The following is a 27,981-nucleotide window of genomic DNA, read 5'->3' as shown; positions in this document are numbered from 1 at the left end:
TGCAAAAGCGGACCTTTTATTAACCTTTAGCAGAGCAAGTTGGATGTAACTGAACAAAAGCCATTAAAAGGCTATTTGTTTCATTTCCATAAAAAAAGCACACACCTCAACTTTGAGGGATACCATGAACTCCAGCTGGCTCCTGTCCTCCCACTCTTACGTCACACTTGTAAGACAGAGCAATTGAAAATAAAAGAGAAGCCCAAGGGAAATCCACAAAAGCTTTATGTCCAGCTAGACCAGTGCAGGGTATTCCTGGAGAGGAATCCCATATGGGACTCCACGACATGTGTCTCTCAGCCGTTGCAGCACAGTGAGGTCGCAGGGTTTTGGATCTACTTCACAAGAGATTCACTGGACCTGCCTAGGACCAAAACAGACAAACCTGCATTTTAACACCACCAGCACAAAAAAGGGAATGGCTCTGTTTAGCTGGCATCCTCCCAGGCCACCAGGAGGAAAGGAAAGCTCTCTGAGGATGGGAGGTGACTCACCCAGGTGAGGTGACAGGCTTGACTCTGCTCCCCAGAGCCTATTGCACTCTCCAGTACCACACGCCACAGAAGGAAAGGATGCAGAGAAATCCCGTCATGTTCAATAAGGTTATATATACTGCACCTCCCAAAAAGAGGTGTGGAATCTAATATCAATTACTGAAATGGTAGGAGGGAAGAAAGAGTGCCAAAGGCTGTGGCACTCCTATCAACCATGATCAGTAGCTGCCTCAGCACAACAGATTAGAGCAGCATTTACCTTGCAGCAGATAGCAATATTAATCAATACCATCCCTTACAAGCAGCAACCAAACTACTCTCAGCATGGAGATACACTTATCCTGAAGCCACTTAAACCAGACAAATGGCACTCAGCAGCAAAACTGAGGTTCAGTACCACCCTCCCTGGCAGTTGCCTTCCTAACCCAAGTATTTCTTGATCCCTCTTCTCCCAGCAGAAGAAAAGCATTTGCATAAAACAGCACCCACCATTAGCTACATATTCACCACCATTTTCAGAGGCTTGTCCTCTGGAGCAACTAGTTTATACCAGTAATGAGCTAGCCATGCCTGTATTTTCAAAAATTTAAGAAGTCCTGTGGCCTCTTCACAGCACAGTACAGACACACTATGGAATCAGGCTAATGTTTAAAGAGCTTAATCCCACTGACTCACATTTATTTGTCACTTAGCTGGACTCTGATGATGCTTTAGCCTCTTACATGCGTGACTTTCTACTTTTAATGTAAGAACACTCATGCTACCCTCTAGCACCTTTAAGATATGAGCAAAAAGTACAAGGGCAACAAGAGATCTTATCCTTTCCTTCCTAAGTCCCCAATCAAGCACAAGATTAACTTGAATAAATGTAAGTTTTATCTAGAAGAGTCATAACCACTGCTTTAGTTCTTCTCCGAAGGCTTAAATACACATCAGTCTATATGAACACACTTAGAATGTTTTTCATGTTTTAGCTAGAATGGTTTAGCTGTTTCTCACAGACAAAATCAGAAGGAATTCCAGTTTTGTCCAGGATGACACACTTTATTTCAATTTGACTATCAAAGAATTCCAACGCCTGCAACCATCAGAGTGGTGCCTTTAATCTCTACAAGAAGTTGGCCAGAAGGATGTTTAGTCTTATGCTGGTTTCATGGAAAACTAACCAAACATGGAAAACATAAAGAGAAAACTTGATTTTAATACCCTCAGCTGACATCTTAAAATTTGCCTGCAGAATTTCCTTAAGACTCCAACTCTCATATAAGAACTGCTAAATGTCTAGGCCTCCTAAGCAAGACTTCTCTGCCCAGAAGTTTCAGTAAAAGCTGGAACAACAAAAGAAGGGCAGAGGGTACAGATAGAGAAAGATTGACAGTGTACAGGCAGGAGCTGAGCAGAAGGCAGGAATCAGAAGGGGGTGAGATGGGATAGCAGTGTAAATTAGGGGGCTGCTAATAATGAAGACTATAGGAAGAGTATGGGAGCAAAGGAGAAAAAGCCTTAACCACCAGAACACAGGACCTTAATAAACATAAAATATGTTCTAATAAACATAAAATATGTTCTCTTGCCATTAAGTGAACAGACATGAAACTAGTTGTAAACAACTTTCCATCCCACTCAAGGCAGGACATGAAATGAGTACGTTTTTCTAGTGCTACCCATGACAGGACTATTTGGATAGTTCAGGAGCATGCTGCATATCCAAAGAACTCACTCATACTGTTGTTCAGTGGTAGTCTGGGCAAACCCCATGACAGAAGTCTGCTTTTGGGGGTTCTTTCTTTGTGTGTTTACCTTCATTCACAGTGCTATATGTTTGCTTTGTGAGATGCCACTTTGACCTGCCATGTACCTGTTGTACAGACAGTAGGAAGGAAGCTCCTGCCTGTACCATCTCAATCTCCTTTGCTGTAGAAATAGAAAGCATGTGATGGAGGGGGCTGGTTCTGCTGGGAAAAAGCAAGAGGAGTCTTATAGCAAATAACAGAGGCTCTAGAAAACTGTCTTCTAACTCTGTTGTAAAGTTCACATGCAAGTCTGAGGAATTTGCTTTATACATATTCCTCATTTTTCTCGCACACCCCGATTGAGTATTTTGTGGTGTGAGCTGCTAAGATGCTGAATGTAAGTAGGTACATCTGAAGTCAGTGGGAAGTGGACTTTCTGTATGCATGTATGCAAAGTAGCATAAAGCATTTACCACCCTAGAAATAAAGGTCTTTGATACAGTATTTACCACTTGGGAAATTAGGGTCTTAAATTTCTTCATATAGGTAACCAGAAGTGTTGATATTTTAAATTTCCTGCACACAAGACAAAATACTGCCAACCATTTCATAGTGGTGACAAGGGAAAAGTCATTAATAGTCAGCAAGATTATAGCACTCCTGAAATGCTCTACAGGAAATTAGGTTTCTTTAATTCAATAAAGCATAATGTTATGCAGTAAAGTGTACATTAAAGTATACATGGACTAAGCATGTATAAGAATATGGAATAAGCAATAAAAGAAACACAGAATTGGAAAGCTCCTGGAGCTTACTCTCCTGCTATGCCAGGCAACTAACTACCTCACATAAGCACTTTTATAAACTCATCAGGCTCTGGTTTCTAAGTGGATGAGCTTCCTGTGATCAGCACAGGGACTCTGTCTCATGGCTTCATTGTTCTGAAAATTCCAAATCTTCTAATTCACAGTCTAAATTAATTAATGTCCATTTTACACACATTTGTCTTCCATTGAAACAACAATTCTACATCTATGCCATTTATCCTTCTTTTGAGACAAAATCAAATCTCCTCTTAACATTAATTTTTCTAATCTAAACACAACAAATTCTTCAAGCCCTCTCTCAGTAAAGCTCCCCAAAGGACAACATTCCTACTCAGCAATAGGATTCTTCTGGGGAAATAAGCTTATGGCTGTGTGATTAAAAGCGATACTGCTGGGCAGTCTTATGGCATGTAAACCCACAAGACCCATGCCTGAAAAGCAAGGAGCACAGAGGGGATTGGAAGCCAGACACACACAGGCCACACAGCTGCTCTGCACACATGCATCAGACTCTGCATCACGTGTGGAGTTCAGTCTGCATCCATCACACTGCTCTATGCACACAAACTGCCCTGCCCAGCACTTCCCAACTCTTAACTTGGTTTCTGTATTTCTCAATGCAGCCTCTCAATAGGTGGGAGAGAGACGGGAACTAAATGGTATGAAGGTAATTCTTAATATCTTCCCCTTTTCTGAGGTGAACCAGTCAAGGAAGTAGCCTTAATTAGGTCAGCTGTCCTTCCTCAAATAAAATACACTCACCCTTTTAGGTGGAATGGCTAGTTGATGGAGACAGGGTGTTAATAAAAAAGGTTTTGCTACACTATTGGTCAATTTTGGTCTTTACTTCATGTAAACAAAGGTAATTATTAGAGACTAATGAAAATGAGAGCATATCCTACTAAAAAGGAAGAATAAATGGGCCTCCTAAAACTGTAGCAAGTTACCAAGAGGTAACTTCTGGGCGAGATCCAGAGCAGCTTCTGAGTTTCATTAAATTTGAAAAGGTTGTTATTAACAGGTCTATTTTTTTTTTTTTTAATAAAGAAATGTTTCCCAAACTCAAATGACAAAGTGCTGTGTTCACAGCAGAGCTCAAATTTCCACATACGTAGTCCAAGTCCTAGTCCAAACACACACCAAGAGCTTTATGAGTTGAGACAGAACATCCTGAGGTTGATTCAGAGAATTCATCATCCCATCTGGATGCTGAAGTTCCTCTGACTATATTTGGTGATGCTGAAAGCAAAGGTGAGAAATCTCACCACGCACAGACCTGCTACTGCACAGACATTGGAGAACCTGACCTCGCCTGAGCCCTGATACACCACATGCATTTGACCTGATTTTGTACGGCAAGACCAACAACACGAGCCCACCGTGTCCTTACCACATCCTCTGAGGCTGATGCGGCGTGAGTGCACACAAGTCGTGCATCCACTCGGCCAACGTTTTGAACCTACGTATGGCCATAGCTGCTCCACCTTTATACAGCCATTGGTGGGTAACATGCTGCTATTGTATACCATAACAAGGTCTGACCTCTAGAGAATTAAGGTGAAGTCAAGAGGATGAAAACAAGCAAATATACTGATAGCTGCTTATGGGAAATGCCGCCTTCCCCTGCGTGGGGCTCCGGGAACACGTACTCGGGAATACGAAGCCCCGCAGTGCCCGTACTAGACCCCGCCGCTCCCCGGCACCTGGCGGCGGCAGCACCCGGACTTCGTCCGGCCTGCTGGGGAAGGGCCGCACGGCCGCTCCCGGCCCGGTCCCGCCCGAGCCGCCGCAGGGCCAGCCGGGTAGGGCCGGGCCGGCCGGGCGGGGCCGGGCCCGCCGCTCGCTCCTGCAGGAGCTCCCGCCCGCCGGCGCTGCGGGAAGCAGCGGCCCGAGGGCGCGGCCGCCCGCGGGCGGAACAGCAGCCGCCGCGGTGCGGGCGCGGGCACCGCCTCGCCCACCTCGCTCCCGCCCCACCGCCGCACGGGCACCGCCTCGGCGGGACCCTCCCACAGGGAGCCCCGGGCCCCCTCCCTTCGCCTCCCCCATCGGCGGTCCCCGGTCCCCTTCCCGTTCCCGGCCCGGTCCCGCGTGCCGAGCGCGGGGGGGAGCGACCAGGGAGGGGGCGGAGGGGGGGGTTGTAGCGGCGTCACCATGGCGACAGTGACGTCATCCCACCCTGGATCTCATTGGAGGAAACCCCGTGGCCCCAGCCGCAGCCCACGAGCCCAGCCGAGCTCGCGCCCTGCCCGCGCTCGCCCCCGCGGCGGAGCCCTCCTCTCCGATTGGCCGGCGCTGCCCGGGGGGGCGGGGCCGGGCGCGCAGGCCGGGCCGCGATTGGCCGCGTGGGCGCGGGCCGCGCAGCGGGTCGGTGCGCGCGCCAACGCCCTTCAGCGCTGGCTCGGCCGAGACGGGAGCGGCTCTTTCTCTCCGCCACAGCCCCGAGCGCGGCACCGACCGGGTGCGGCCCGGCCCCACAGCCCGGCGGACCCAGGTGAGCGGGGGGCCGCGGCCGCCGGCGGGATGGGCTCCGCTCCGCTGCCTCCTTCCGCCGCGTCCTCCATTTTGTGATAGCGGCGTGGAGAGCTCGACGGCCCCGGGGAGCGGGAGGTGCAGCCAGCGCCGCCATTTCGCACCCGCCGCCGCTTCCTCTTCCCGCCCCGTCGCCACGGGGCCTCCGCCGGGCGCCCCCCGCCATCCCATTAGACGCGGCCGCTGAGCCCGAGACCGCGCCCGCTGCCGTGTGCCGAGAGCCGCGGGGCCCCCGCCGCGCCGAGGGCCGGATCGGCATCGGCCAGGGCAGACGAGAGGCCCGGGTCCACCGCGCCCCGCCGCGGGGAGGAGAAGCTCCCGGGGCCCCCGCCCCGGCCTCGCTCGCCCCCAGGGAGGCGGGTCCTGGAGGGCTTTAACCCCTGCCGTGTTCTCTGGGGACGAGCTCGTCTTGCTGGTTTTATTATGTATTTTTTTCCCGCCAGCTCCGGCATTCATGCCCGCCTGTCTGCGGCGTTCGCCCGCAGGGCTGGTAGCACACGGAGGCAGGGATTTGGGCGAGAGCCCCGGGCTGGGTGGTAACCAGGAATCCTTCAGCGAGTCCCTATTAGAGAGCATATTATTATGCTCACGTAGGGCACGAAGGAAGAGCGGCGTGATGACTTCTGATGGAAAAAGAGCTATTTTCACTGCTTGGGTGGCAGGCTGCCCGTCCCTTGGATAGCACCGACCCAGTGTGACTTACTCGGCTGGGTTTCTGGGTCATGGTTTCTCGAGGGTTGGACCCTTGGGACGAGTCCCCTTAGCGTCGCATAGAAGGGCAGGATCTTGCAGTCCATGTCTCCAGGAGAAGCACCTGGAGATGGGGAAGGGAAGGCAAGGCTCACAGTAATTCTTGGTTTTTGCTGGGTTGCGGTGCGTACCATAGGATCGTGTTCGGTGGTGCTTATCCTGGCATCATGGTTACTGTCTTTTTTCTGTCAGGTTTTGAGGTTCATTCTCGTGTTGATAGCGTGACATCTCCAGCTTCTTCTGCTACTGCGCTGCTCTTGTCCCACTGCCAGCCACCATGGATAAGACCGAGTTGATCCAGAAAGCCAAGCTGGCTGAGCAAGCCGAGCGCTACGATGACATGGCCACCTGCATGAAGGCAGTAACGGAGCAAGGTGCCGAGCTGTCCAACGAGGAGCGCAACCTGCTCTCCGTGGCCTACAAGAACGTGGTGGGGGGGCGACGCTCGGCCTGGAGGGTCATCTCCAGCATCGAGCAGAAGACAGACACCAGTGACAAGAAGATGCAGCTTATCAAGGACTATCGGGAGAAAGTGGAGTCTGAGCTCAGGTCCATCTGCACCACGGTGCTGGTAAGTGGGGACTTTGTTTTTTCTTATATTTTGTTTAAGGTAAAGAAATGCAGTATTTAAGTGTGCTGCTGTACTGGGGGAGGTATTGGGAGCTTGGACTGGAACATATAATGTAGTGTTGTGCTGGGGTAGGTGAAGTCAGTACAGTAACTTTCTACAACCCCTGTGTGGGTCACTATGAAGAGGAGGATCAACTGCACTATGCTTTTGGCCCTATATGTAGAGGTATTTGAGACACTCAGTTTTGAGTGTCTGTGAGATACATTTTTGGGTGAAGTGATCCATATGCAGTATTTCACCAGGTAGTTGCAGAGATACAGGGAATTTAGCCTCTGTGCTGTGGTTAGTAAACTTACCTGTTCATAAGATAATCTGAAAATGTGAAAACCCCTTTATTCAGGTTAGCTAATAACTTGCTAAAAACATTGAAACCGTGTGTGCATTTTGTTTACTTCATCATGAAGAAAAATATTCTTAAGGGTTCTTCAGGAGGCATTTTGAGGAATATTTTAACATAAATTTGACTTTGCAAACTTGACATCTGTATTGAAGGTGGGAAAGCTGTAGAAATTGGCTTTGTTAGTTGCAAGCTGACTTCTCAGGGTATCTTTGAGATGAATTTGCAGTAATTATGGAGCAATGAAAAGCTAAGGTGTAAAGACTGGAATGACACCCTAAACATGCCCATCAAAGCCTAGAAGTACATTTCTGTGGAAGCAGCAGAATTCCAGATGCTATTGATAAGAAAACTGTAGTATGCTGTAGTGGGAGCTCAAGAGATGTGTGCCAGCAGTGTGGAGGCTGCTGAACCCTGTTCTACATGATCAGGGAATTGTATCTGCAAGAAACTGCATGTGCATAATGCAGTAATAATTCTGTGGCAGATAATTTTCAGTGGTTAATTTGCTCTTCTTTATTACCTCTAGTGTCTAGTATTGCTAATGTGAGAACAGGAGGAAGCAAGTCTATAAGGAAATAAAAAACAATTTTGAGGTAAATTTATCCTAGATTGGTTTAGGAGATGTGAATTTAAAGGTGACTGCTTTGGAAGTAACTGATTTTTCTTCCTGATTAAGTGTTCTGGCACATGTAAAAGGGAATGCTTCTTTGGATTGTGCTGAAAATACCTATATGCTTCCTTGTATGCTGCCACCTAGGTTTGTTCTTTCTTTCTAAATCAAAGTGAGTTATATTTTCTTGAAAATAATTTTCATATTTATTAGCTTTGTGAATCAGTTGAGTTAATTCCTTAATGCATTTCTGAGCCTGTGCCTTCATCAAGAGCAAAATCATTTCTCCAGTTACATTGTATTGAAACTGTGAAACTTTCCCCTTTGTGAAAATGATGGGACTTCTGTAGGATTCCTACTTCCTGTGACTAGAGTTTCACTAGAATGCTGTGACGAAGTGCCAACATTTGTGTCACTCTTCTTTCTCTTCTCTACTCAGTGCCCCACTTCAGAACTAACTTCTTGGGACCTCCATATAAAGCTCACTCTTCTGACTTTTTAATCTACCTCTGTCCTTTTACCAAATTGATGCCTTGGAGTAGGTGATGCGTAAAATCTCATACTGGTTGTACCATTTTGACAAGGAGCTCGTGCTTCCACAGGGAGAGGCAGTGAAGCACTTCACATAGTGTCTCTGCTGAAGTTATTCCTCTCTATCTAATGGCCAGCAGGTATTCTGGTAGCTGTGGTAGCGCAGACCTCTGGTGTAGAGAAAGCAAGCTCTTTCTGCGCTAGATGAATTTTTCGGTGCACTCTGGTCTTTCTCTGTTCTCAGCATTGGCCTGTTGGCAACTCTCCCCTTCCGGCCTAGAAGGCTGCAGGAAGTAGTGAAGACCAAAACCTGCAGCTGAGCATACTTTTCCTGTCCTGTTCTGACCTGCTGCAAAGATGCGCCTTCCTTGGGTAGGAGGCGATGTTGGCTATCTACTCCAGGCCTTCCTTATTTTATTCTTTCTTTGAGGGCCATGTGCGGTTCTTTTCTCTTCTGATTCCCTCCCTTTCCTCCTCCATCTACCACTCCTATGATCCATGAGTCAGCATGTGAGAGGTTGGAATTCGCCATGAGCTGGCCTTACAAAGGATGGGTTTCCTCAAGCTGAGCCACACAATGGTTTTGACTCCTCCTTTGAATAATTTCTTCTTGACTAGTACTATGGTAATAATGCCTTGTAGCTTTTTCAGATCTCTTCAGCTGAATCTCAGAGATGCTTTTTTAATTCTAGAAGGCAGCTAAACTATAGCAACTGCTGGCAAGTAGTATGGAAAGGTTGCTTGTCATCTGGAGTATTTGGATTTAGCAAGGGTGGGTGTGTTGGGTGGAGTGTGACTGCTGTTAGTCATACTACTAACAGTTTTTTCAAGTTTTTTTTAACTACTGATATGACATATTTCTGAATCTTCATTTAGAAATACTTGTGCTAGCATTAAAAATACTGCTAACGTTTTTATTAAAATGTCAGGAACATGGAATCTGTAATTACTTTTTTCCTGCAAAAAATGCCCCAAGCCAGTTAAGTAAGGCATTGTTTCAGGTCACGGTTTGAGAAAGAACTTTAATTTAATCACCACTAGACTACAAACATTCAAAATTACATTGGAATATCTGTATATAGATACATAAAAATAAAGCTTTTACTGATTATTTAACTGCCGTTCTTTAACTGCCTGTCTTGCAAGTAAGCATGATCTGAATGCTTTTTAGTTGTTAATTTTATGACCAGTCTTTCAGATGAGAGTAGCTCTTTAACGGAGAAGTGATATTATATGGCTGTCAAACAACTTCCACAAATGTTTTATTTGAAAGCTACACTAGGAGATTTTGCCGAACTCCCTGTATTGATTGACTAATTCTTTGGTAATGTAGAGAATTAATGTTGAATCATCTCTTATGACTCATAGTTAAAAAACTGTTCTTGAAACTCTTTTCTTCCTGAATAAAGAAACAGGTTGGCAACTTAATTTTTTTCAAGATAAAGTTGAACTATATTGTTTTATATACGCTGAGCACAAAGTTCATGTTGCTTTTTCTTGAGTGATTTCACAATCAGTACTAGACAATGTAGAAGGGGTAGATGCAGCAGCAACTTCATATAATTAGTGAAATTATGTGGGATACTTTGAAGATGGAATGTACAGTATAAGATTTGCTTAATTGTATGCACACTCCACTGTTCGGTGACATTAAGTTTTTTTTAAAAGTTAACTTTTTTATTGGAACCTTTCTGGGGAAGCAGATTAAACTGGTGGGTTTTCTGAGAGCCTTGGTCCTTTTGCACGGCTATAACTTGTGTTGCATTCAGGCTCCTTTGTTCTTTAGAGGGCAGTAATGTGAAGGCAGGGGAGACAGCAGCCCATGCCTGGAAGCACTCTCCACTTGCCCCTTGAGGGTTTTTGTGCGTGTTTGCGTGTGTTCAGTTTCTAGGTCCTGTCCTGATGTGTTGGATCTGTTCTTGGAGTAATAGAGATGAGATTTGATAACGATTTTTCCACAGTTTAAATCTTGATGAAGATATAAAATCATTAGGGCTTGAAAACAACTGTGTCTTAATGGTTATTTCTTGTGTCTCTAGCTGAAACATTCAAGTGGTTTTTTAATATTCTTTGAAATTTTATGTAGAAAAGTTACATACCTGAGGCTTTTCCGTTGTTTCCTAACATCTGTTTTCACAGTGTCCTCTGCAAACATTTTTACATTGTATTGTGTCAGGCCTATGTTGGCTTGTTTCTCTAGAAATGAGCGAGGGTATTGTGAACTTCTAGAAATGAAGGAAGAGTCACATTACTTGTGCTGCTGATTCTTTTTGCCACCCTGTGGCAGTGCCTGCAATGAAATAGTTTTGAACTATAAGGTGTATATTATCTGTATGTTTACTGTCTTAAGGCTGATAGGATGCTTTGATCTTCTGGGAGATCGCACTGTTAGTTGTTGAAAGCATGTATTGGTCTGTCGCTCTTGCCAGCTCCCCGTTCCTTCCTCTGTCCCCCCAAGGCTGCAATGTTGTTCCTACTGCTGCTTCACATAATTAAGAAACAATAAAAGCTAATAAAAATGAGTAAAAAATCTGTCCTCTTCTGAATATTATCCATTTTGTAGATCTAAAGTTACTCACTTAAAATGAGTAGAACAAAAATCCCCATGCTAGAAGGTAATGTTTAGAGCAGTTTGTTTCAGCAGCACAAGTTCAGCAGTCCATTGAAAGTGAAGTTGGCATTTTCTTGCAGTAGTAAATAGATTCCACACGTCAGCGAAAATATCTGATGTCTGATGACGGATAACTTTGACCACAGCCCTGTTCATTCTGTAGTGTTACCTTTGGCCTACAGAAAAGTGAAGTCTTTGGGTTTTTTTATTGCACATGCAGCAATTTGTCAGATTCACTAGGTCTCAGCCACATGCTGCTATCTAAACAATTTACCAAAGTTTCATGTCTTGTGAATTTTTTGTCTCTGTGTTCTATTGTTGGGGAACAGACAATATGTGGTGTAGAGGTGAAACCCAGTAAAAGGGTATTACATACAGTCTCTTGATACAGGAACTGTGTAGCATGCAGTTTTATTTTGAAAGTCAGGCATGCTAATCACTTAATATTGCATTTGGACTTAAGTTAGTTGTCCTGGTCCTGCTTGGGACAGGGTTCCGAGTATTAATTTTTAACTGTTTTGAGTTAAAGCAGCTGCTATTCTTAAGTGACTGACTAAAAGGAAAGGCTACTTCATGAAAGTCAGGTTAGGAATGTTACTTCTTGGCAAGTCCAGAATTGTGGAGTGCATGTGAATTGAATGAAGAGTTTGGAATAATTTTTTTTTTTTTTTATGAAAAGTAATTTGTGGAGAGAGATATTTTTCCTTAGTGTTCTCAGCACAGCTTCTAGCAACCATCAACACATTTGTGGTAGGAATTATGGAATTTAATGCTTTAATATTTTTTTTAGTTTAATATGCCTGAAAATTAGATCTGAACTTGACTTAGTCATAGTTTTACCTTCTCTTACCTTCTCTGTCATCTTTCAGTAGAATCTGCTGCTGGAATCCTCCCTCGCTCTTGTGCAAAGAAAACGTAATTATTTCTGAGAAAGGACTGATTCTTGCAGGAACAAAGAATGCACCGAGGTTCTCGAACAGACTGCAAACTGTTAAAGAGTTTCAGAAATAGTTCAAGGAATTCTGATGGTAGCTGAAGCCTCCATCCCATGCAGTCATTGCTTGCTATCCCCTCCCACTACAGCCAAATGCTGTCTAGTATTATTAAATTTCTTGGAGGACATTTACTGCTTTGGTGGTCTTGAGAAAGTAGGATGTACTCACTAGGTCAAACTGGACAACAAAACCGCAAATTCTGTTTTTCTGCTAGTGCAGTGGAGCATTTAACAGATTCTGTAAATCACTGTCACGCTTATCTAGTAGAGAGTTGTCTCACAGGCATTTCAGCTACCTTGGATACTAATGGTGATAGGTGCCTTTTTGAAGTAAAACACAGAAGACTGTATGTGAGAAAGAGAGAGAACTTGATGTGGAAAGAACGCACTTGAGTTTGAAGGTTATTACACTTGTTTTTTTTTTATCATGGCACAAATAGGGGTTGTTTAGCACCGTATTAAAGGAGTAGATTGTACCAGTTTCTGTACAGGTACTGCAGCTCGTTTTTGGGGAGATTCAGTAATGGGGGATGCCAAATTTTCAGAGGAAGGTAGTGAGGAAAACAGCAGAGGAAGGGCTGGTAAAAGTGTGTGGATGTACTTGTAAGTTTGGTAGGTGAAGGTGCACACTTGATTAATCAGTGTTTTCATATTTAGCTTTATGCTCTTGGCCTTTGAGAAGGAGAGGCCAGGTGCCCCTCGATGCTACTTGTGGTTGAGCTTTCTTACCGCCAAAAAACTTGAAGCCAGTTTTGTCAAAAACAGGTAAGGTAAGTAATAACTATTCTTGACCACGGCATTTGTGGCACTTAATACAGCTCCACCAAGTTTATTGGAGGGGTGCTTACAAGTTCTTTCTCATCCGTTCTGCATCCCAGGAAGCTGGAACCAACATCAGAACACTTCAACTGTGCACACTGCTGATTTGTAAACTTGTCATTTGCTAATCCATCCTCTAGGTCTGAATATGTGGCTGAATATGAGCCAGTGTGAGCGAGGCACTTAGGCAGCAAAACAGTTTGAGTGCTGAGTTTCACATCTTGTGGTCTGTGCACCCACCAAAACATCAGATGTCAAGATCTAAGAACTGGGAGTCCTGAATGAGCTATGATTTTGCTTGTACCTTTCTCTCAATTTAAATGTCTCTAAATTTGTTAAAGTAATCAAGGGTTTGATTTACCAGTTTGTAATTTTGCTACAATATTCTTGCTCTATTGCTTTTTATTATCTCCTTTAATTTATATGATCCATTCACTGAAGTAGCGAGGAGTAGTATTCAGCTCTGGAAACAGAAGAATTTGCATTTATTTTAATAATAACTTTTCTAAATACACCATATACACTCTTACCTGATTCACAGCCACGTCATTCCTGGATAAAACTTCTTCAGGAAGTTTTATTCTGAAGTTGAATACCTTTTTCAAAATTCTTGTAAGCAGAAATTGTTTTTAGTGAAAGTAGGTAGCAGGGCCTTAGCAAAAAGTCCTGGCTCCCTTTCTGTGAGACGTTGTAGCCGGGTTATCTGAAATGTTGGCTTCAGTTTTTCCGACCTAAGGTTAGACTTCATTGTTGTAGGTTGTCTCATTTGGGGAATAACAAATGACTGGCACACCCCTAATAGACTGAGTGAAATAGTCTATTGCGGGTTTCCTTCAAGATAAAGTTGGATGACGCAAAAGGCTCTTCCAAGCTACACTGTGCAATGGGAAGAAAGTGCATCTGTTATGTTACCATTTTGAGTTCCAGTGATCCCCAGCCTCTGATTGAGGGCTCCCAAAGAGAGAGGAGAACTAAAGCAAGTCAAAATGAGTTCTTTGCATAAGGGCAATGTATACCACGTAACTCCTGTGTGCTGCTGTTCCTCTTGAGTGCTGTTAGTCTAGATATACCTTAGTCAGTCATTTAATCTTATCTTTGGGCTTCTGTAGCTGCAGAGCATAGAAGTGTTTTTAAAGTAAAACTTAGACTTTTTTTAGACTGATTCTGTCATAATATACAATGTCATGAATGGATGCTGAAAGAAACCTTTTAGATGGCCAGGATTCTGAAGAGAAGGATTTGGTGTCTAAAATGTGTGTTTGCTAAGAGAAGAGCACTTGGAAGTATTTTGAGGAATTAGAAATATGTAAAACTTAGTCATGGAAGAATGTTAGAATCAATTTGAGATAAATATGTCAGATACTAAGGAATTTTTCCTGAAAGCTTTTGGCTGTGTTGTATAGCCATTAATTCATCAAAAATTTATAATTTTTGAAAAGGGGAATGACTTTTTTTTTTTTAAATACTCATTTCTACGCTTCATAGGGAAACTGAAAAACTTTAGGCTCTTCCATAAAAGCATAAATAATTCTCTGACTTTCACTAGATTGTTCATTTTGTCCGAAAAAATCTATGGAAAGGAGAACTTGCATTTCCCTACACTTCTAGTCCCTGGCTTACATATTTCTCTGGGGACCACAGAACTTTCTAACTTGAGGAGAAGTAAAAGCAGTGAGTGTAAATTCTCGACTAAATTAATCTCAGCCCCAGGTGGGAATAGTGTGGGCAGACGTGCTACAATTCAGGCTTCCAGTGCATTTGTTAAGTGGGATTCCAGATACTTCATTCAGGGCCAATCCTAAGTACTGGCTGCCAGTTTTTTAAACTATATAGACAAAGACATGGAACCAAGTGGAAAAGATGAATTAGGTCACCCTCTCCGTTTTCATGTCAGGTACATTTGTCTCTGCTTTCAACAGTGCTTTGTCAGGTCATCTTAAGGCCATGCCATTACTGGAAAGGTACACACATACTTTCCTCAATACATAAACTGAAACACAGTCTGGAGAGGTCTGTATGAAAATCACTTAATGTTCTCCCAAAAGGAGTTGATGCATAGAGCTTGAATCCTGAAGGATGAAGAATTCAGTTCCATTGAAATACTGTTGAAAGTAAAATGATCTTACTGTTGCAGCAGGGGACTCTCCCTTTCCTGTCAAGAAAACAACTGCTGAACGTTAAAAACCACCTAGGTTTCAGTGAGTCATACTGTGGACTTTGGAATGACTGATTATACTTGAAATAGTCAAGAAGTCTTAAATACTTCTCTGCTAGACGATTAAAACAGGCAGTCATCTGTGAGTAGAAGCCTTATTGAAAGGTCTGAGCCTACACCAATCATCTGAGCTGTCAGAGACTTTGGAATATTTGATGTGTTTAGATTCACATTTAAGTTATATTAGGTGATTATATTGGTCTGAGCTGCCTCACCAACTTTACCTTTGCTTTTTGACTGCAGTTATGGTGGAAACCATTTCTCTCTGTGCTGCTTCTAGATCTTTTTTTCTAATATTGGGTCTGGATGGACCGTCAGAAATACTTGAGACTGAAAAATTTTTCCAAATATTTTGTGTACTGCAGCCCTGGCTGAATTTATGTATCCTCACACACTTCATGGTGTTCCTTGAGATGCAAGTTTTTCATCCAGGTGGGCCTCTGATGTTGAATCCATGTTTCAGGATGGTGAATTAACTTGCTAAAAGATGTGTTGACATGCACTGTGTACTTGTGCATAATTTTTAAGGAACCTTGTTTCAAAATAGGTTTTTATTGAAACAGTTTCTTCACTTGCATGTGGTTTTTTGGTTCTGTGGGATTTGGCCAATTAGTGTGTGGTACAACATTAAGTCATCAATTACTTGCAGTTACCCAGGTAACATCTGTTCTCCTGGTGAGCTTCAGTGCTCCTTAATAAACAAAACACCCAAAAGCACCTAAAGCTCAAAATAGAGACCGTTCAGTGTCAGTTCAGAAAATGAAGAAACATCTAGGAAACAACAATAAAACTCAAAGTCTAATTCTTGTAGAACCTGTGAAAAATTGGTACTCTGTGGAATGACAGCACCTTCTCTGCTAGCAGGTCTGAGAACACTTGGATGGAAAAGAGCTGCTGAGCAGAAGTTCAACTTAGTTTCTTTTCTTTTTTTTTTCCCATACAATTGAACTTTTTCCATTATGCAGTGAGGAGGAATGTAATTTTTTTTGATACTATAAGCATTGATATTTATGAGTTTGTTCTTCTGTCAAAAAATTGCTACTATAGGATTTTTTTTTCTCTAGATGCTTTTTGTGTTATGAGTTCAAGCCACGGGAAGGACACTGTTTTAAATTACTAAAACCTGCAAATATCAGTTACTTCACACAAACTGTTAGGTTGTTCACTTTTAAAAATAGCCTTAAAAATTACATTCCCAGAAGATGGGAATGGTGCTGAAATAAGGTCTTTTAAACAACTTGAAGTAAGATTTATGGGCTTAAGACTCAAGAGTGTTGCTGGAACCGTCTGACTTGAAATATCAAACTTTATCTAACATGGGCCTCATTCAGAAAATTTTGTGCCGGCCATTTAGACCATGGACACACTCTTCCTTCTAAATACCATGCAGCAGCTTAACTCATGTGACAAACTTTTGGAGAGCATTGCAGTTTCTGATGATTGCTTTTACATTTACTTTTTTCCTTCTAGTGGAGCAAAATTAATGATAAACTGGACTCAGTGAGAAATGCAAATAACAGTGTAGACCAGTCTTCTAATAGCATAACATTAAATAACTTGGGGCTGGTGTGTGATCCAAACATGTCATAGGTGTTGACATCTGAGTGATGGCGACATTGTAAATGTTTTGGGTTATTTGAGTTTACCACATTGAGATATTCTGTTGGTACCTGCTGTCACATGGCACATGCTGTCTTCAGCGTGCTTTGAAAATTGGTCTCAAACTATTTATGATGAGTAGATAATCTCTGGAGCTGACCTGGTTCATGTTCATCCTCTGGTATTGAATGGTTAATTGTGAAGAATATATTCACTAGCTAGTGGATATATGAGGAGACTTACACTCATGTATTTGCTACTCTTACTTAATGAAGTCCAGTTCTAAATGGCACAACTCCTGAAGGAAGCTAAAAGGTCAGTTTGGTATTCAAGATGCTTTTTTCTCCAAATTCATCTTTGCTGTTGAGATTTTTTTTATAGCTGGGAAGAGAGAACAGCACAGATCAGATTGCAGTGGTATTTTTCTGCCACTTGAACCTACCCTGTAGTTAAACAATATAGAAAGTATTTAGTGTATGCCATGGTTGCACTTAATTTCTCAATTAGTCTTGCCTTTTAAAATAGGCTTAGATGGGGAGAGAGTGGTGGGACTTTGTTTTGATATCAGCTTTTTCAAGGAGGTGTTGCCCTGAAAAGAGGTATCATAAAGCATTTGTGGAGTGGGACTGGAACATGAATTGCAGGGGTGATGTGCCAGTGTATTGTAAGGAGAGGTTGGTGGGATGCACACGTCACAAATAATTATTAAGGAGCTTTGTCTTCAGGGGGCTCCTTTGTGTCAGACATACCTTCAAGTAAAGTATGGCTGACATTCCTTCAGGGCTTGCTTTTCCTAAAGCTGAAAAAATGGAGAAGTGATGAGAGCAGATATACTGACTTAGTATTTCTGGCTCAGCTTAATTGCAGTGGTCAGTGAGTACCACATTGTCAACCCTTGAGCCTATTTAAACATAGGGGAAAAAAGACTGAGAAGATACTTATGTGGTTGGGAAAGAACAAGAGCAGAATGGAGAAGGATCCAAAAAGGCAATTGAAATGTAACTTTCATTTGACATGTACAGGAGTTTGTTTGCCAATGGAGAGAGACAGAAAAAAAAAAAAAAAATCAGCTTTCACGAGGAAGAAGTATCTAGCTGCCAGGCTCCCAGCCTGTTCCCATGGCTCCTCCAGGCAGCTGCAGACCTCTTCCAGGGAGCATTAGCCCTTTGTTGCTGGCATCTCTATAATAAATAAGCCTCTATATAGGAGTGGAAAAGAGTATCATATATGAGAATATGATGCTGTTAGGATGACTAGAGTTTTAGCACACTGTGAAGGCAGAAATAAATGGAGATGGATGAACAACCCTTAAGAGTGGAGTGGGAAATCTTGTCACGCTCTAGGAGGACCAGCACGCCCCCTGAGTGCAATATGTCAGGGTGGGGGAAGCGGCAGCTACCAGCCACACTGTCACACTGCAAACCTGTTGTAATGCAACTGCAGTGGGACACAAAGGGTCTGGTCTGAGATAGAGCTTTGATTCCTGCATCTTCATACTGCTCCTGGTTCTGAGAGTCACCCCCCATCAGGGCAGATCAGACACTTTGTGGCTTTCATGCAGCTTCTGAAGCATGTTCTTGTTGCAGAGTACATAATTGCTGTTTTTTCAAGGCTTGGTTTAGATGGTGATGGGAAGAGCTGCAGTTCTTAAGTGATGGTGGTAACCGTATTTTAATACACAACGGGGATGGGCACATTCACTGTATGTGAGCATGGATGGCAGTCTATTGTATTGCCTTACTTCATCCCAGAATCATACCTCTGGCAGTGCTTGTCTCTCCCTAGGTAAAATCACAAAAACTTGTGGCTCTCTGTGTTTACTTCATTGCTTTGCCTGCCTGTAGTCATTTTACTTAATATGAGCTGATGTTTAAAATAAGGATTTCTGGCTAATTTCTGTCTGCTGGAAAGGTAAAAAAGACCAGGTGGGGAAAGATGAGAAAAGAGATGCAGGAAATCGTGAGATTTGACTCACAACAGTGTAAAGTAAATAATTTGGCTTACTGTACTGTCTGCTCTCACTACCCCACCAATATTTTGTCTGTGAGAGGGAGGGTAAAATATCTTCCAAGTAGTGATGATGATGTCCTAAGATGAATGGCTCTTGAAGTACACCAAATACATTATTGAATTGAAAGATTAACATCTGGCCTGAGAAATAATCAGCTTCAGAGTCTGTTTGGATTCTGTTCTAACCTACATGATTCATAAATGAGATCTTGTTCCATTTAAGGCTGTTAAAAAACCAAAACTGAATATGTAAAGTCCAGAATGAGGATGTTCCACCCTAGCTGAAGGAAAAGGCATAGGTCTCTTCCTTACTTGTGTTATGTAAGCATTAGGAGGCCTCCAAGTGAACTGGGAGTGGGAGCTGCTGGGCTACTCAGTTCTCCACCTGAGAAGTGCCTAGGAAATAACCCACTCTTTGCTATCTGAAAAACTGCAGCTCATTCTCAGCATCACTTTTTCTCTCTAAGTTTCTCAGAAGTTTGGACAGAGCCACTGGTTATCTGGTCTGCGTAATGAAGACAGCATTTTAAGGATGCACTGACACACAGGCCACAGTGCTGCTTGGTTGTGGTAGGGCTGGCACGGCAAAATCCTTGCATATTCCTGAAAGCAGTGTGTGGCCTACCCCATCTGGGGGGAAGAAAAAGTGGGCACTGATGCTTTAGGGAATGTAGCTTTCAGATTGGACTTAAATTGGCCACGCTAAAGCTTTCCTGTAAACATTCTCTAGTGTGTACTAGATTCCAGGGGTTAAGTGTTTTTCAGCCATAATCAAGCCAGATCAGCTCTAGTGCTAGAGCTGCCTCCAAAGACAGAATCTTATAATAAAATGGGTAATACTTTTTGTATTTTTACTTTTATATTACTTTTGTGCTAAGTATACAGTAAATTTCTACGTTTTGGAAAGCATAAAATAATGCCTGAGTGTTCCCTTGTTGATATAGGTGTAATATCTTGAAAGTTTTAGTTCAGCATTTAAAAGATGAAGCTAAGATAAAGTTCTGTGAAATAGCTGGCTTAAAATGCCATATAGTATCTTCACTGTTTGTCTGGTCAGTGCTCCTTAGCCTGTGGCACAATTAACCCTGAGCACATGGATAAATCACATCTCTGCCACTTGATGCAGTCCCAGCTGTAGGATGGTTTTTAGAGGCTGGTAGTAACTCTTCAAACATTACGGATTTATGGAAGCATAATTTTTTTCTAAACCGTAGGTGTATTATGTGTCACATTTCACCATTCTGGGCAGTTTCTTGTAAAATAAAACTCAAATGTTAAACTTGAGGTTACTGCATTATTGTCTCTGAGACTGAAGCTGGTTTGTGTGATGTTGAACTTTATGGCTGATGTGGACATTGTCATATGACAAAAACAACAGGAAAACATTGAGCCAAAATGAAGGTTTTTTTCTTTGCAGAAATCTGTAGAATGGGAATAACTCATTCTAATATGGAATGATTGATGCACAATAACAGTATTAATCCAGTGTTGTATTACCCATCTGCCTGCTCCCTTTTAACTCTTGTTTTGAAACCAACCTAAGGTTTTGCTGCTTTTTCTGTAACATCAGTGAGCTGTACTGTTCTATATGTTTGTTCAAGCCCCTGCATACTTGACTGTGTTAAACTGTTACATGAATTCCTCACTTACGACTTTGCCAAATAGCCAGTATCTAGGCTTTGGCAGTAGTTTTATAGCCCGACAGAAACTCCTAAAAATGGCTGTCTCTGATTTGGTAGGTGCAAGGGTATGTCAGACTTGGTATCATCTTACATTCCTGCTGTTTTCTCTAGGGTGATATTAAGGGCAGGTGTGACTCTGTACTTTCCTTACTACCTTGGTAGGTATCTCTGAGGGAGCTTGTCTTGGGCACTGCATGTTATATCCATGGGACATACACAGTTTGGATATGAAAACACTTTTTAAACCCAATTGGAAGTACCCTACTAGTGTCAGTACACTGCAAGTGTCAGTTTAAAATAGTTGCCAAAACCTCAAATGGACTTGGAATGAGTAAATGCTTTGAATTGGATTGCTCTGCTTCCATTGATCATTAAAGGAAGTAATAATAGCATGGTGGTGTGCATAGGGAGTAGGTTTGTGTCTAAAGTTAGCTTGGTTGGATTATAGTGCTCTAGTACCCAATTAAAGTGCTAAGGATTTTTGTGCAGAAAGCTAACAGTTCCTTGAATATTTACTTTGTAGCTGCTTCATGAATTTGGATACATGTTCCTGTAACAAAAAGCTGCAAGCTTTGTGGAAACTTTGTGCTCCTTTTATGACCTGTTTACTTTCCAAATAAGTAAATGTAGATCTTTATCACTTACATTCCTACTGTGACGTTTCTCTGAGTATTGCAGGTTTCCTTGAGTGTATGGGAATTCACTTGCATCTTTTGTCAGCTCTGGAGAACATAAGTAATGAGTTGGGTGAAACCTCTGCAGTTCAGGTCCAAGGTCAGGCAGAAGCTGCTCCGCTGCTTGTCAATTCTGTGAAGTACCCTGTTCTCCAGGGGAAAGTCCTCTACCTCTTTCTTCACCCCTGTCTTAGGATAACTTGCAATCTTGGAGAGAGACTTACCTTCTCTTCCTGGAGGCTTGCAAACCTTTCCTTGTCCTTCTGGTTGTCAGGAGGGGAGCTGTGAACAAGGGGAGTGATTCTTGCAGCAGCTCAGGGTGTGCTGGAGAGCACATGACTTTCTGGGAATGGCAAGGCAGATATGAAGGATGTCTCCCTGCTGTGCTGGAGCCAGGTATTCCTTTAGGGCCTTGTGGAAGAGCTGGTGCAGTGTGGTGAGGTTGGCTGCTGACTGGATGTGCTTGAATCCTTGACTTCCTGTGGTAGGTAGGCTGGAGATTCCTTATCATGAGTCTAGTATAAACACAATTGATGCAAAAAAAAAAAAAAAAAGCTTTGAAACTTTCTGCATCTTGTTTTGCTTTTCCACTAAAAGCTTATTCATTTGCAATGCTTTTGAAATGGTAAGTGCATATCCTGAAACTAAACTTGACCCTGAAACTGGACACTACTAAGCATTTCCTTGTTACTTGCAGTCTGATTGGTCAGTTGTCTGTTCATCTTCATGAAATAAGTGTGCATCTATCTAAAATGCCTTAATACTCTGTTTAGCCTTGTAGCAAACATTTGGGAGAGAAGTAGATTGAACTTAGTTGCAGTGGTGTTTGCAATATGTCAGCTTGTGTTTTACTGTTGTTTCAGGAGCTCTTGGACAAATATTTAATAGCTAATGCAACTAATCCAGAGAGCAAGGTATTCTACCTGAAGATGAAGGGAGACTACTTCCGATACCTCGCTGAGGTTGCCTGTGGTGATGACAGAAAACGTAAGTAACCTTGGCTCTTTCACAGTTCTGCTCCATGGGTGAGGGGCCAGGAAATGACATACAGACTCCAAATTCACATGAGTTAGCTGTGTTTCTGTTAGAAATCTCCAGTTTTCATACAGACAGACAGCAAAACTCTGGCTAGACCTTAGATCTGCCAGGGAATTTTAGCAGGTGTTCCTGTCATCTACCCTAAATTCCTGAATAATTGCTCCATAATGCTTATTCGAATCTTCTGGAAAACAATGTAGGTGATGGTATGGTAATATATTTAATGTTGCTTGTTTGTAATTCTTAACTATAATAAAGTTGGTTATGAAACTCTGTAATATTTTGAACTCCATGATAGAGTTCTGTTGATCTGTAAATTTTACCCATTTCACTGTGAAGCAGATTTCAGTGTAGTCACCTGTGTTTATAAATAAGCCACAAAATTACTAGGTAGATACTATAGCCAAAAAACATGAGCTGTATTCTAAAATGACTGATTTTAATGGGAATAATACTGTTCCTGAAATTTTAGTTTGCCCTTTTGGATTCAGCAGGAGAGGCCTGGGCATCCTGAGTCTGTAGAGCTTTCCTAGGAGTTAGAACAGGTGCATAGGTAGTTGTAAGTACCTCAGGAACCTCTTCTGGGGAAGACTTTAACTCTGTATTGAGTAGATGTCTGGAATAAATTATTGAACTGTCCTGCAAGGTGCCTAGATAGTGATGTGATGTTAAAAACTCTTGGTATGGCATAAGCCAGTGATGTATTTCTACTTAACAACTAAAATGAGTTGTGCAGTCATGCTGTGACACAGGACAGGGACTGCTGGAGCATGTGGACGCTGCAGTGACTGTCCCCTGGGGTTGGGCACGGCAGGGCCTGACAGCATTGGCTGCCTGAAACCGACTGCAGTGCACAGTGGGAGGACAGCGCTGGTCGTTACTTCAGTAAAGGCTTTGTTAGTCTCCCTCTATTGCAGGAGTGTTAAAGTCAAAAGATGAAGGCATAAAGAATGGAGTAAAAGTCTTTGCATTAATGTTTTGCATTCAGAAACTTCTAACCCTTAATCTCATTCAAGTAGCAACAGCAAATCCAAGGGTAGTAGAGAAAACTTGCCTTTGGCTTTCACAAAGATGATCTGATTTATACTTTGTCTCAAGCAACAGCTACAAATCTGGACTTGTCCGAGCACAGAAATACCAGCTCCTCTTGGCTAAAATGACTGCAGTTGCATGCCATGTGTGCTGATACGGGATACAGTGCAAGAGAGATTGATTGATAGAATCTTATTAGCAGATCCTGCTGGGGTTTAGCCCTGAAGTTAGTTTGTGTATCACCATGCAGACTTTTCTGCTTAACTTCTTGCAAACTTCAAGACTTTAAGCTTTTCTGGTGTTCCACCATGAAGCAACTGTTTATTTTCTCAGCTTCAAATATATTTTATGTACTTAGAAGCTAATTTATCTTCTGGATTCGCTTGCTTTTTGCCTTTCACTGGTTCTCAGCAAATGGATAGTCCTTTAGCACTCATTACTGTGTCAATACTAGAGAATCCAAATCTGTCTTGTTTCTTTTCAATACTACTAGATTTTACTTACCAAGCTCTTTTACCAGCATTTGCTAGAGCAGTGCCCATGCTAGCTAGCTCCCTCACGGAGTTGTATCTTGGGCTCTGACAATAACCTTTCTTTTCCTGCAGTCTCCTTGCATTCTGCGGCATGTTTAGAGCAGCTGTTGGCCCCTTTGGTTGTCTAGCAGAAGTGAATCTGGAATAGACAATAGGTAGCACTCTTTGAAGTACTCTCTGACCTGGTAACCTCTTTTCTCTGTGGCGTTTCTCCCAGTTATTTTGGGCACAACATTGGGGCTTTTTATCTTGACCTTTCTACACGCAATTTTTGGAGGCAAACCTTCAGTTTTTCTAGAATATGCTGTACCTGCCTTCCAGACTGCCTCAGGAAATTTGGCCTTCTTTACTCTGCACACATAACTTGCATGAACATGTCCATCCTGTGCAAAGAATGAAGTAGTTCTGTAGAAAAAGTAATGCACAAATGATTCCCTACCTCCCTTGCCCCCAGTTCACCCACTGCTTCAGTACAGTAGTCTTGGATGCTTGTGTTTACCAGGTTCTGTGTATTTATCTTGTCTTGAATACCTTTGCTCTGTAGTAGCTTAGTTTGCTCCCTGTGTTTTGTCAGTGAGGTAGCAGTACTTAAGATGGGTGTGCAGTCATTACTTTGATTAAAGTGCAGCGTTTTCCTAAAAACAGACTTATGTACAGCATTGTTCAGTCTCCTACTAAACTAAGGGAGTGATTTAGGTAGAAATATCTTAAAAAAAATGAAGTGAACCCAAAACCACTTTGTTTGTCATTCTTTTACAGAAACAATAGAAAACTCACAGGGAGCTTATCAGGAGGCATTTGATATCAGCAAGAAGGAGATGCAGCCAACACATCCAATTCGCTTGGGTCTAGCTCTTAACTTCTCTGTATTTTATTATGAGATTCTCAACAATCCTGAGCTTGCCTGCACACTGGCAAAGACAGTAAGTCACTTTTTCTTTTTTTTTCCATCAGTATGCCTGCATAGAAAGTAGGAAAGAGTTTATGCTTAAAACTGTATGATTTATTACTTCCTAGAGTTTGTGAAGGAAATTATTCTATTTAAAGTTTCTGGGTTCCTGGTTCATATTGTTAGTGGGATTGAAGGGGTACAAGCAGGCTGTATTTACAATGTGACTTAAATTTTCAACAGCATGGCAAGCTTTTATTATGTCTTTAGTATGGTTTTGTTTCAAATAGTGGGTCATTAACCTCTGTTGCTTTTTCTTTTAAGCTGCGTTTCCTGATAGGTTTAGCTTCTGCTTAATTAATGATCAGTTAATAGAAAGGCTAAAGATGGTTTAATTATTCCAGGCATTTGATGAGGCAATTGCAGAACTTGATACACTGAATGAAGACTCATACAAAGACAGTACTCTCATCATGCAGTTGCTTAGAGACAACCTAACAGTAAGTTGCTTTTTTATGTATTATCTGGTTTTGTTCTCCAGATGTTTGCTTAGACTGAATTTGTGATGGAAAAAAAACCCTTATTTTTCTCTAGCACAATGCACAGCACTGACTTGGGCTATTTAGTTATGATACCTTTTCATAACTTAGTTTGAATGTTGTGTAAGTTGATGTCCAACTTCATACTGTGTAATCTGGAATAACAGCCTGGTTAGCTCACATTCTTCTAGTATGACGGCCTTATGGTAGAGGGGAGAAGGGGCATTCAGCCCAACGTAATGTGTAAGATAGGACAAGCAATTAAAACAGTCATCAGTGAACTGTCAGGGAATCTTACTCAAACTTTTTTGATGACTACCTTAAAACAACGTTTCTCCTGGTGTACATCCAGTGTAGCTTGCTTTATTTGTTGTCCTGATTTTCATTCAAAAGCTCTGAAATTTCAGTGTACTAAGAATAAAATCAGTTTGTTTGAGTATGTTCTTATAATGATAAGCCATTTAGGAAAAGTGTCTTATGGAACAATTAAGTTGTATTAAAACATGCAGCTATGGCAGTTTTTCAGGGAATATCCTCTCTGAATAATTGCTGTATTTAAAATTACAACATTTATTGTTTTGCAATAGTCCTTCAGTAGAAGTGGCTGTTGTTAGCAGAGTGAAGTGCTTAGCTTCGGTAACCACGGTGGCAGTCTACACTTGGAGGATTCAGACTGCTGCGTTTGAAATGGAAGTTGTCTGTGGAGCTGCTGTTGAGGCTGTTGAATGGCCTGGGATAGATGGCACAGCTCACTGTTAAGCACAAGAGCTGGAGCCATTGAGAACGTCTGCTCTGCCTTTCTGTCTGAGGGGAAAAGCTCATTGTGCCCTGTGCATGGGGAGCTCTCTCCCCAGCAAGGACTGGAAGCCAGGGTTGTACAGTGCCATGCACTGGTACTTTGTGGGCATCCTTAAGTCCAATTCATTATCATTTCCTTACAGTTAGTAGTTGTCCCTTTTTGGATTCCAAGCTGCACTTCTGAAGGCTGACACTGTTTTTCTTTTCCTTCTAGTTATGGACATCAGACAGTGCAGGAGAAGAATGTGATGCTGCAGAAGGTGCAGAAAACTAAACTGCACGTGGGGCGTCATTCTCCCTTTCCTTCTCAAGAAACCTTTTTACACGTCTCCATTCCTTATAGCTCCACTTGGATTTCCTATAGCAAAGAAAACCCATCCATGTGTATGGAAATCAATTTATAGTCTTTTCACACTGCAGCTTTGGGAAAACTCCATTCCTTGATTTGTGTTTGTCCTGGCCTTCCTGGTGTGCGGTTACTGCTGTAGAAAAGTATTAATAGCTTCATTTCATATAAACATAAGTAACTTCCAAACACTTATGTAGCGGACTAAAGTGTACCTGGTATTTAAAAACAAATCTGAACCAGTTCCTGCCAGTTGATGGTGTTTTGTATTACAGTAAGATATGAAAATGTAGTTAATTGCAACTAAAGAGTGTTCCACATAGCATTTAATTCTCCACATTCCCTTCTTATTCTGCAGGGCTTCCTTTCCATAATTGACTTTCACATGCTCCTGTGTATTTGTTTCAGTAGGAATATGGAAGTTCTGGGCCAGATCAAGTTGAGCATTTAAAGTTTGGAAAACCACAAATTGAGTTGCTTCCCATATCATGTAATACAGAAGCTTGTGTGTTCAAAAACAGGGGCTTCTCTTAATCTTCAGTTGCTGCTGTTTAAGTTGATATCCCTTCCCAATAAAAGTTCACTTACACTCCTGCCTTTGTAGTTCTGGTATTCACTTTACTATGTATTAGAAGCAGCATGTTACTGCTGGAGTACAGGCAGTGCTTTTTGGCAGACTAAAGTGCATGTCATTTCTTAATACACTGGAATGGGAAAACCAATTGAAATTCACATGTCCAAGTATAAATTTTAGTACTTTTCCATGCAGGTTTGTGCACATGTGAGAAGGTGTCAAGTTTGTCCAGTGATTGTTAGAGAGTTTGGACCACTATTGTGTGTTGCTAATCATTGATTGTAGTCCCAAAAAAGCCTTGTGAAAATGTTATGCCCTCTGTAACAGCAAAGTAACATTAAATAAAATTACATTTTATAAACCACCTGCTGTTGACTTGTAACAATTCCATATAATAACTTAAGGGCTGAACTTAAAGGAAGTATCTTGTACTGGAAAGGTCTTTCTCAAATTTATTGCATACTTCTTAAAAGTCTGCTTTTAAACAAACTTTTTTTAAAAAAACACCCCGGATAACTTGTCATAGTTAATCTGACATGTGGACTTTTTAATAACTTAATCTACTAGAAGAGATGGATTCATCTTAGTAATGAACTAAGAAAAGATAGCAAATTTCTTGATACTCTTTCATAGCTTGCAAGTGCTCTCATATAAATGATGCACATCTTTTGTAATCTCTTGGAATTCTCTGCTGTGTTCTCTTATGTTTTTCCTGATGGATCTCATTACAGTGTTCCAGCTACACGTTTAGTAATGCAGAGGAATTTGTCCTGCTCTAGAATGTTAGTTTGTGTGCTGCTACATCATGATCTGCTTTCTCTTGTTCTTAGACTACATTTAATGTTACTGTTTTCCCTCATTTTTTGAGCTTTTTGTAAAGATACGTTGCTCTGCTTTTTTCATTTCCCGAAATCTCCACCTCTTACTTTCCCATGTTGGTGGGTTTTGGAAAATACTTACCTCTCGTTAGTGTTGTGGCTGGACAAGAAATCACATTACAGAAAAAGGGTATCTATTATTAGTCCTTGAAAGCTTCTGGTGGTATATCTTCCACCTTCCATGTTTTTATTCATTCTTTGAGTGTGCACAATGAGTGTTCCTACAATAAAACTGTTCAGATTCTGTGCTTCAATTGACATACATTACTCTCAAAAAAATTTGTATCAATTCCATTTTCTTCATG

At 42.0% G+C, this 27,981-nt stretch overlaps 2 protein-coding genes across 2 annotated transcripts in view; one reads left to right on the top strand and one right to left on the bottom strand.

Annotated features, from left to right (window-relative positions):
* Positions 1-5,100, bottom strand: part of LOC131378504 (endogenous retrovirus group K member 25 Pol protein) — a gene marked incomplete at its 3' end in the record, with an annotated part of 33,921 nt that extends 28,821 nt beyond the window's left edge. Inside the window, exon 1 of the mRNA XM_058419695.1 lies at positions 4,735-5,100. Coding sequence (XP_058275678.1) covers positions 4,735-5,100 — 366 coding nt within the window. The remainder of the gene's footprint in view (positions 1-4,734) is intronic.
* A 286-nt stretch (positions 5,101-5,386) lies between these two features.
* On the top strand, positions 5,387-27,162 carry YWHAQ (tyrosine 3-monooxygenase/tryptophan 5-monooxygenase activation protein theta). The gene is made up of 6 exons (XM_040060691.2): positions 5,387-5,545; positions 6,526-6,904; positions 21,913-22,036; positions 24,412-24,575; positions 24,946-25,041; positions 26,093-27,162. Exons 2-6 carry the CDS (start codon positions 6,611-6,613, stop codon positions 26,150-26,152), a joined length of 738 nt encoding a protein of 245 aa, XP_039916625.1. The 5' UTR covers positions 5,387-5,545; positions 6,526-6,610; the 3' UTR covers positions 26,153-27,162.
* Positions 27,163-27,981: the final 819 nt, after the last annotated feature.

Source organism: Hirundo rustica, chromosome 3 (assembly GCF_015227805.2).
Source record: "Hirundo rustica isolate bHirRus1 chromosome 3, bHirRus1.pri.v3, whole genome shotgun sequence".
Classification (NCBI taxonomy): domain Eukaryota; kingdom Metazoa; phylum Chordata; class Aves; order Passeriformes; family Hirundinidae; genus Hirundo; species Hirundo rustica.
This window is presented reverse-complemented; position numbering and strand designations above follow the sequence as displayed.

Coding starts and splice junctions, on each gene's coding strand:
- YWHAQ (XM_040060691.2), top strand. CDS start 6,611: ATGGATAAGACCGAGTTGATCCAGAAAGCCAAGCTGGCTGAGCAAGCC. Junction 6,905..21,912: donor CCATCTGCACCACGGTGCTG/GTAAGTGGGGAC, acceptor CTGTTGTTTCAG/GAGCTCTTGGACAAATATTT. Junction 22,037..24,411: donor CTGTGGTGATGACAGAAAAC/GTAAGTAACCTT, acceptor ATTCTTTTACAG/AAACAATAGAAAACTCACAG.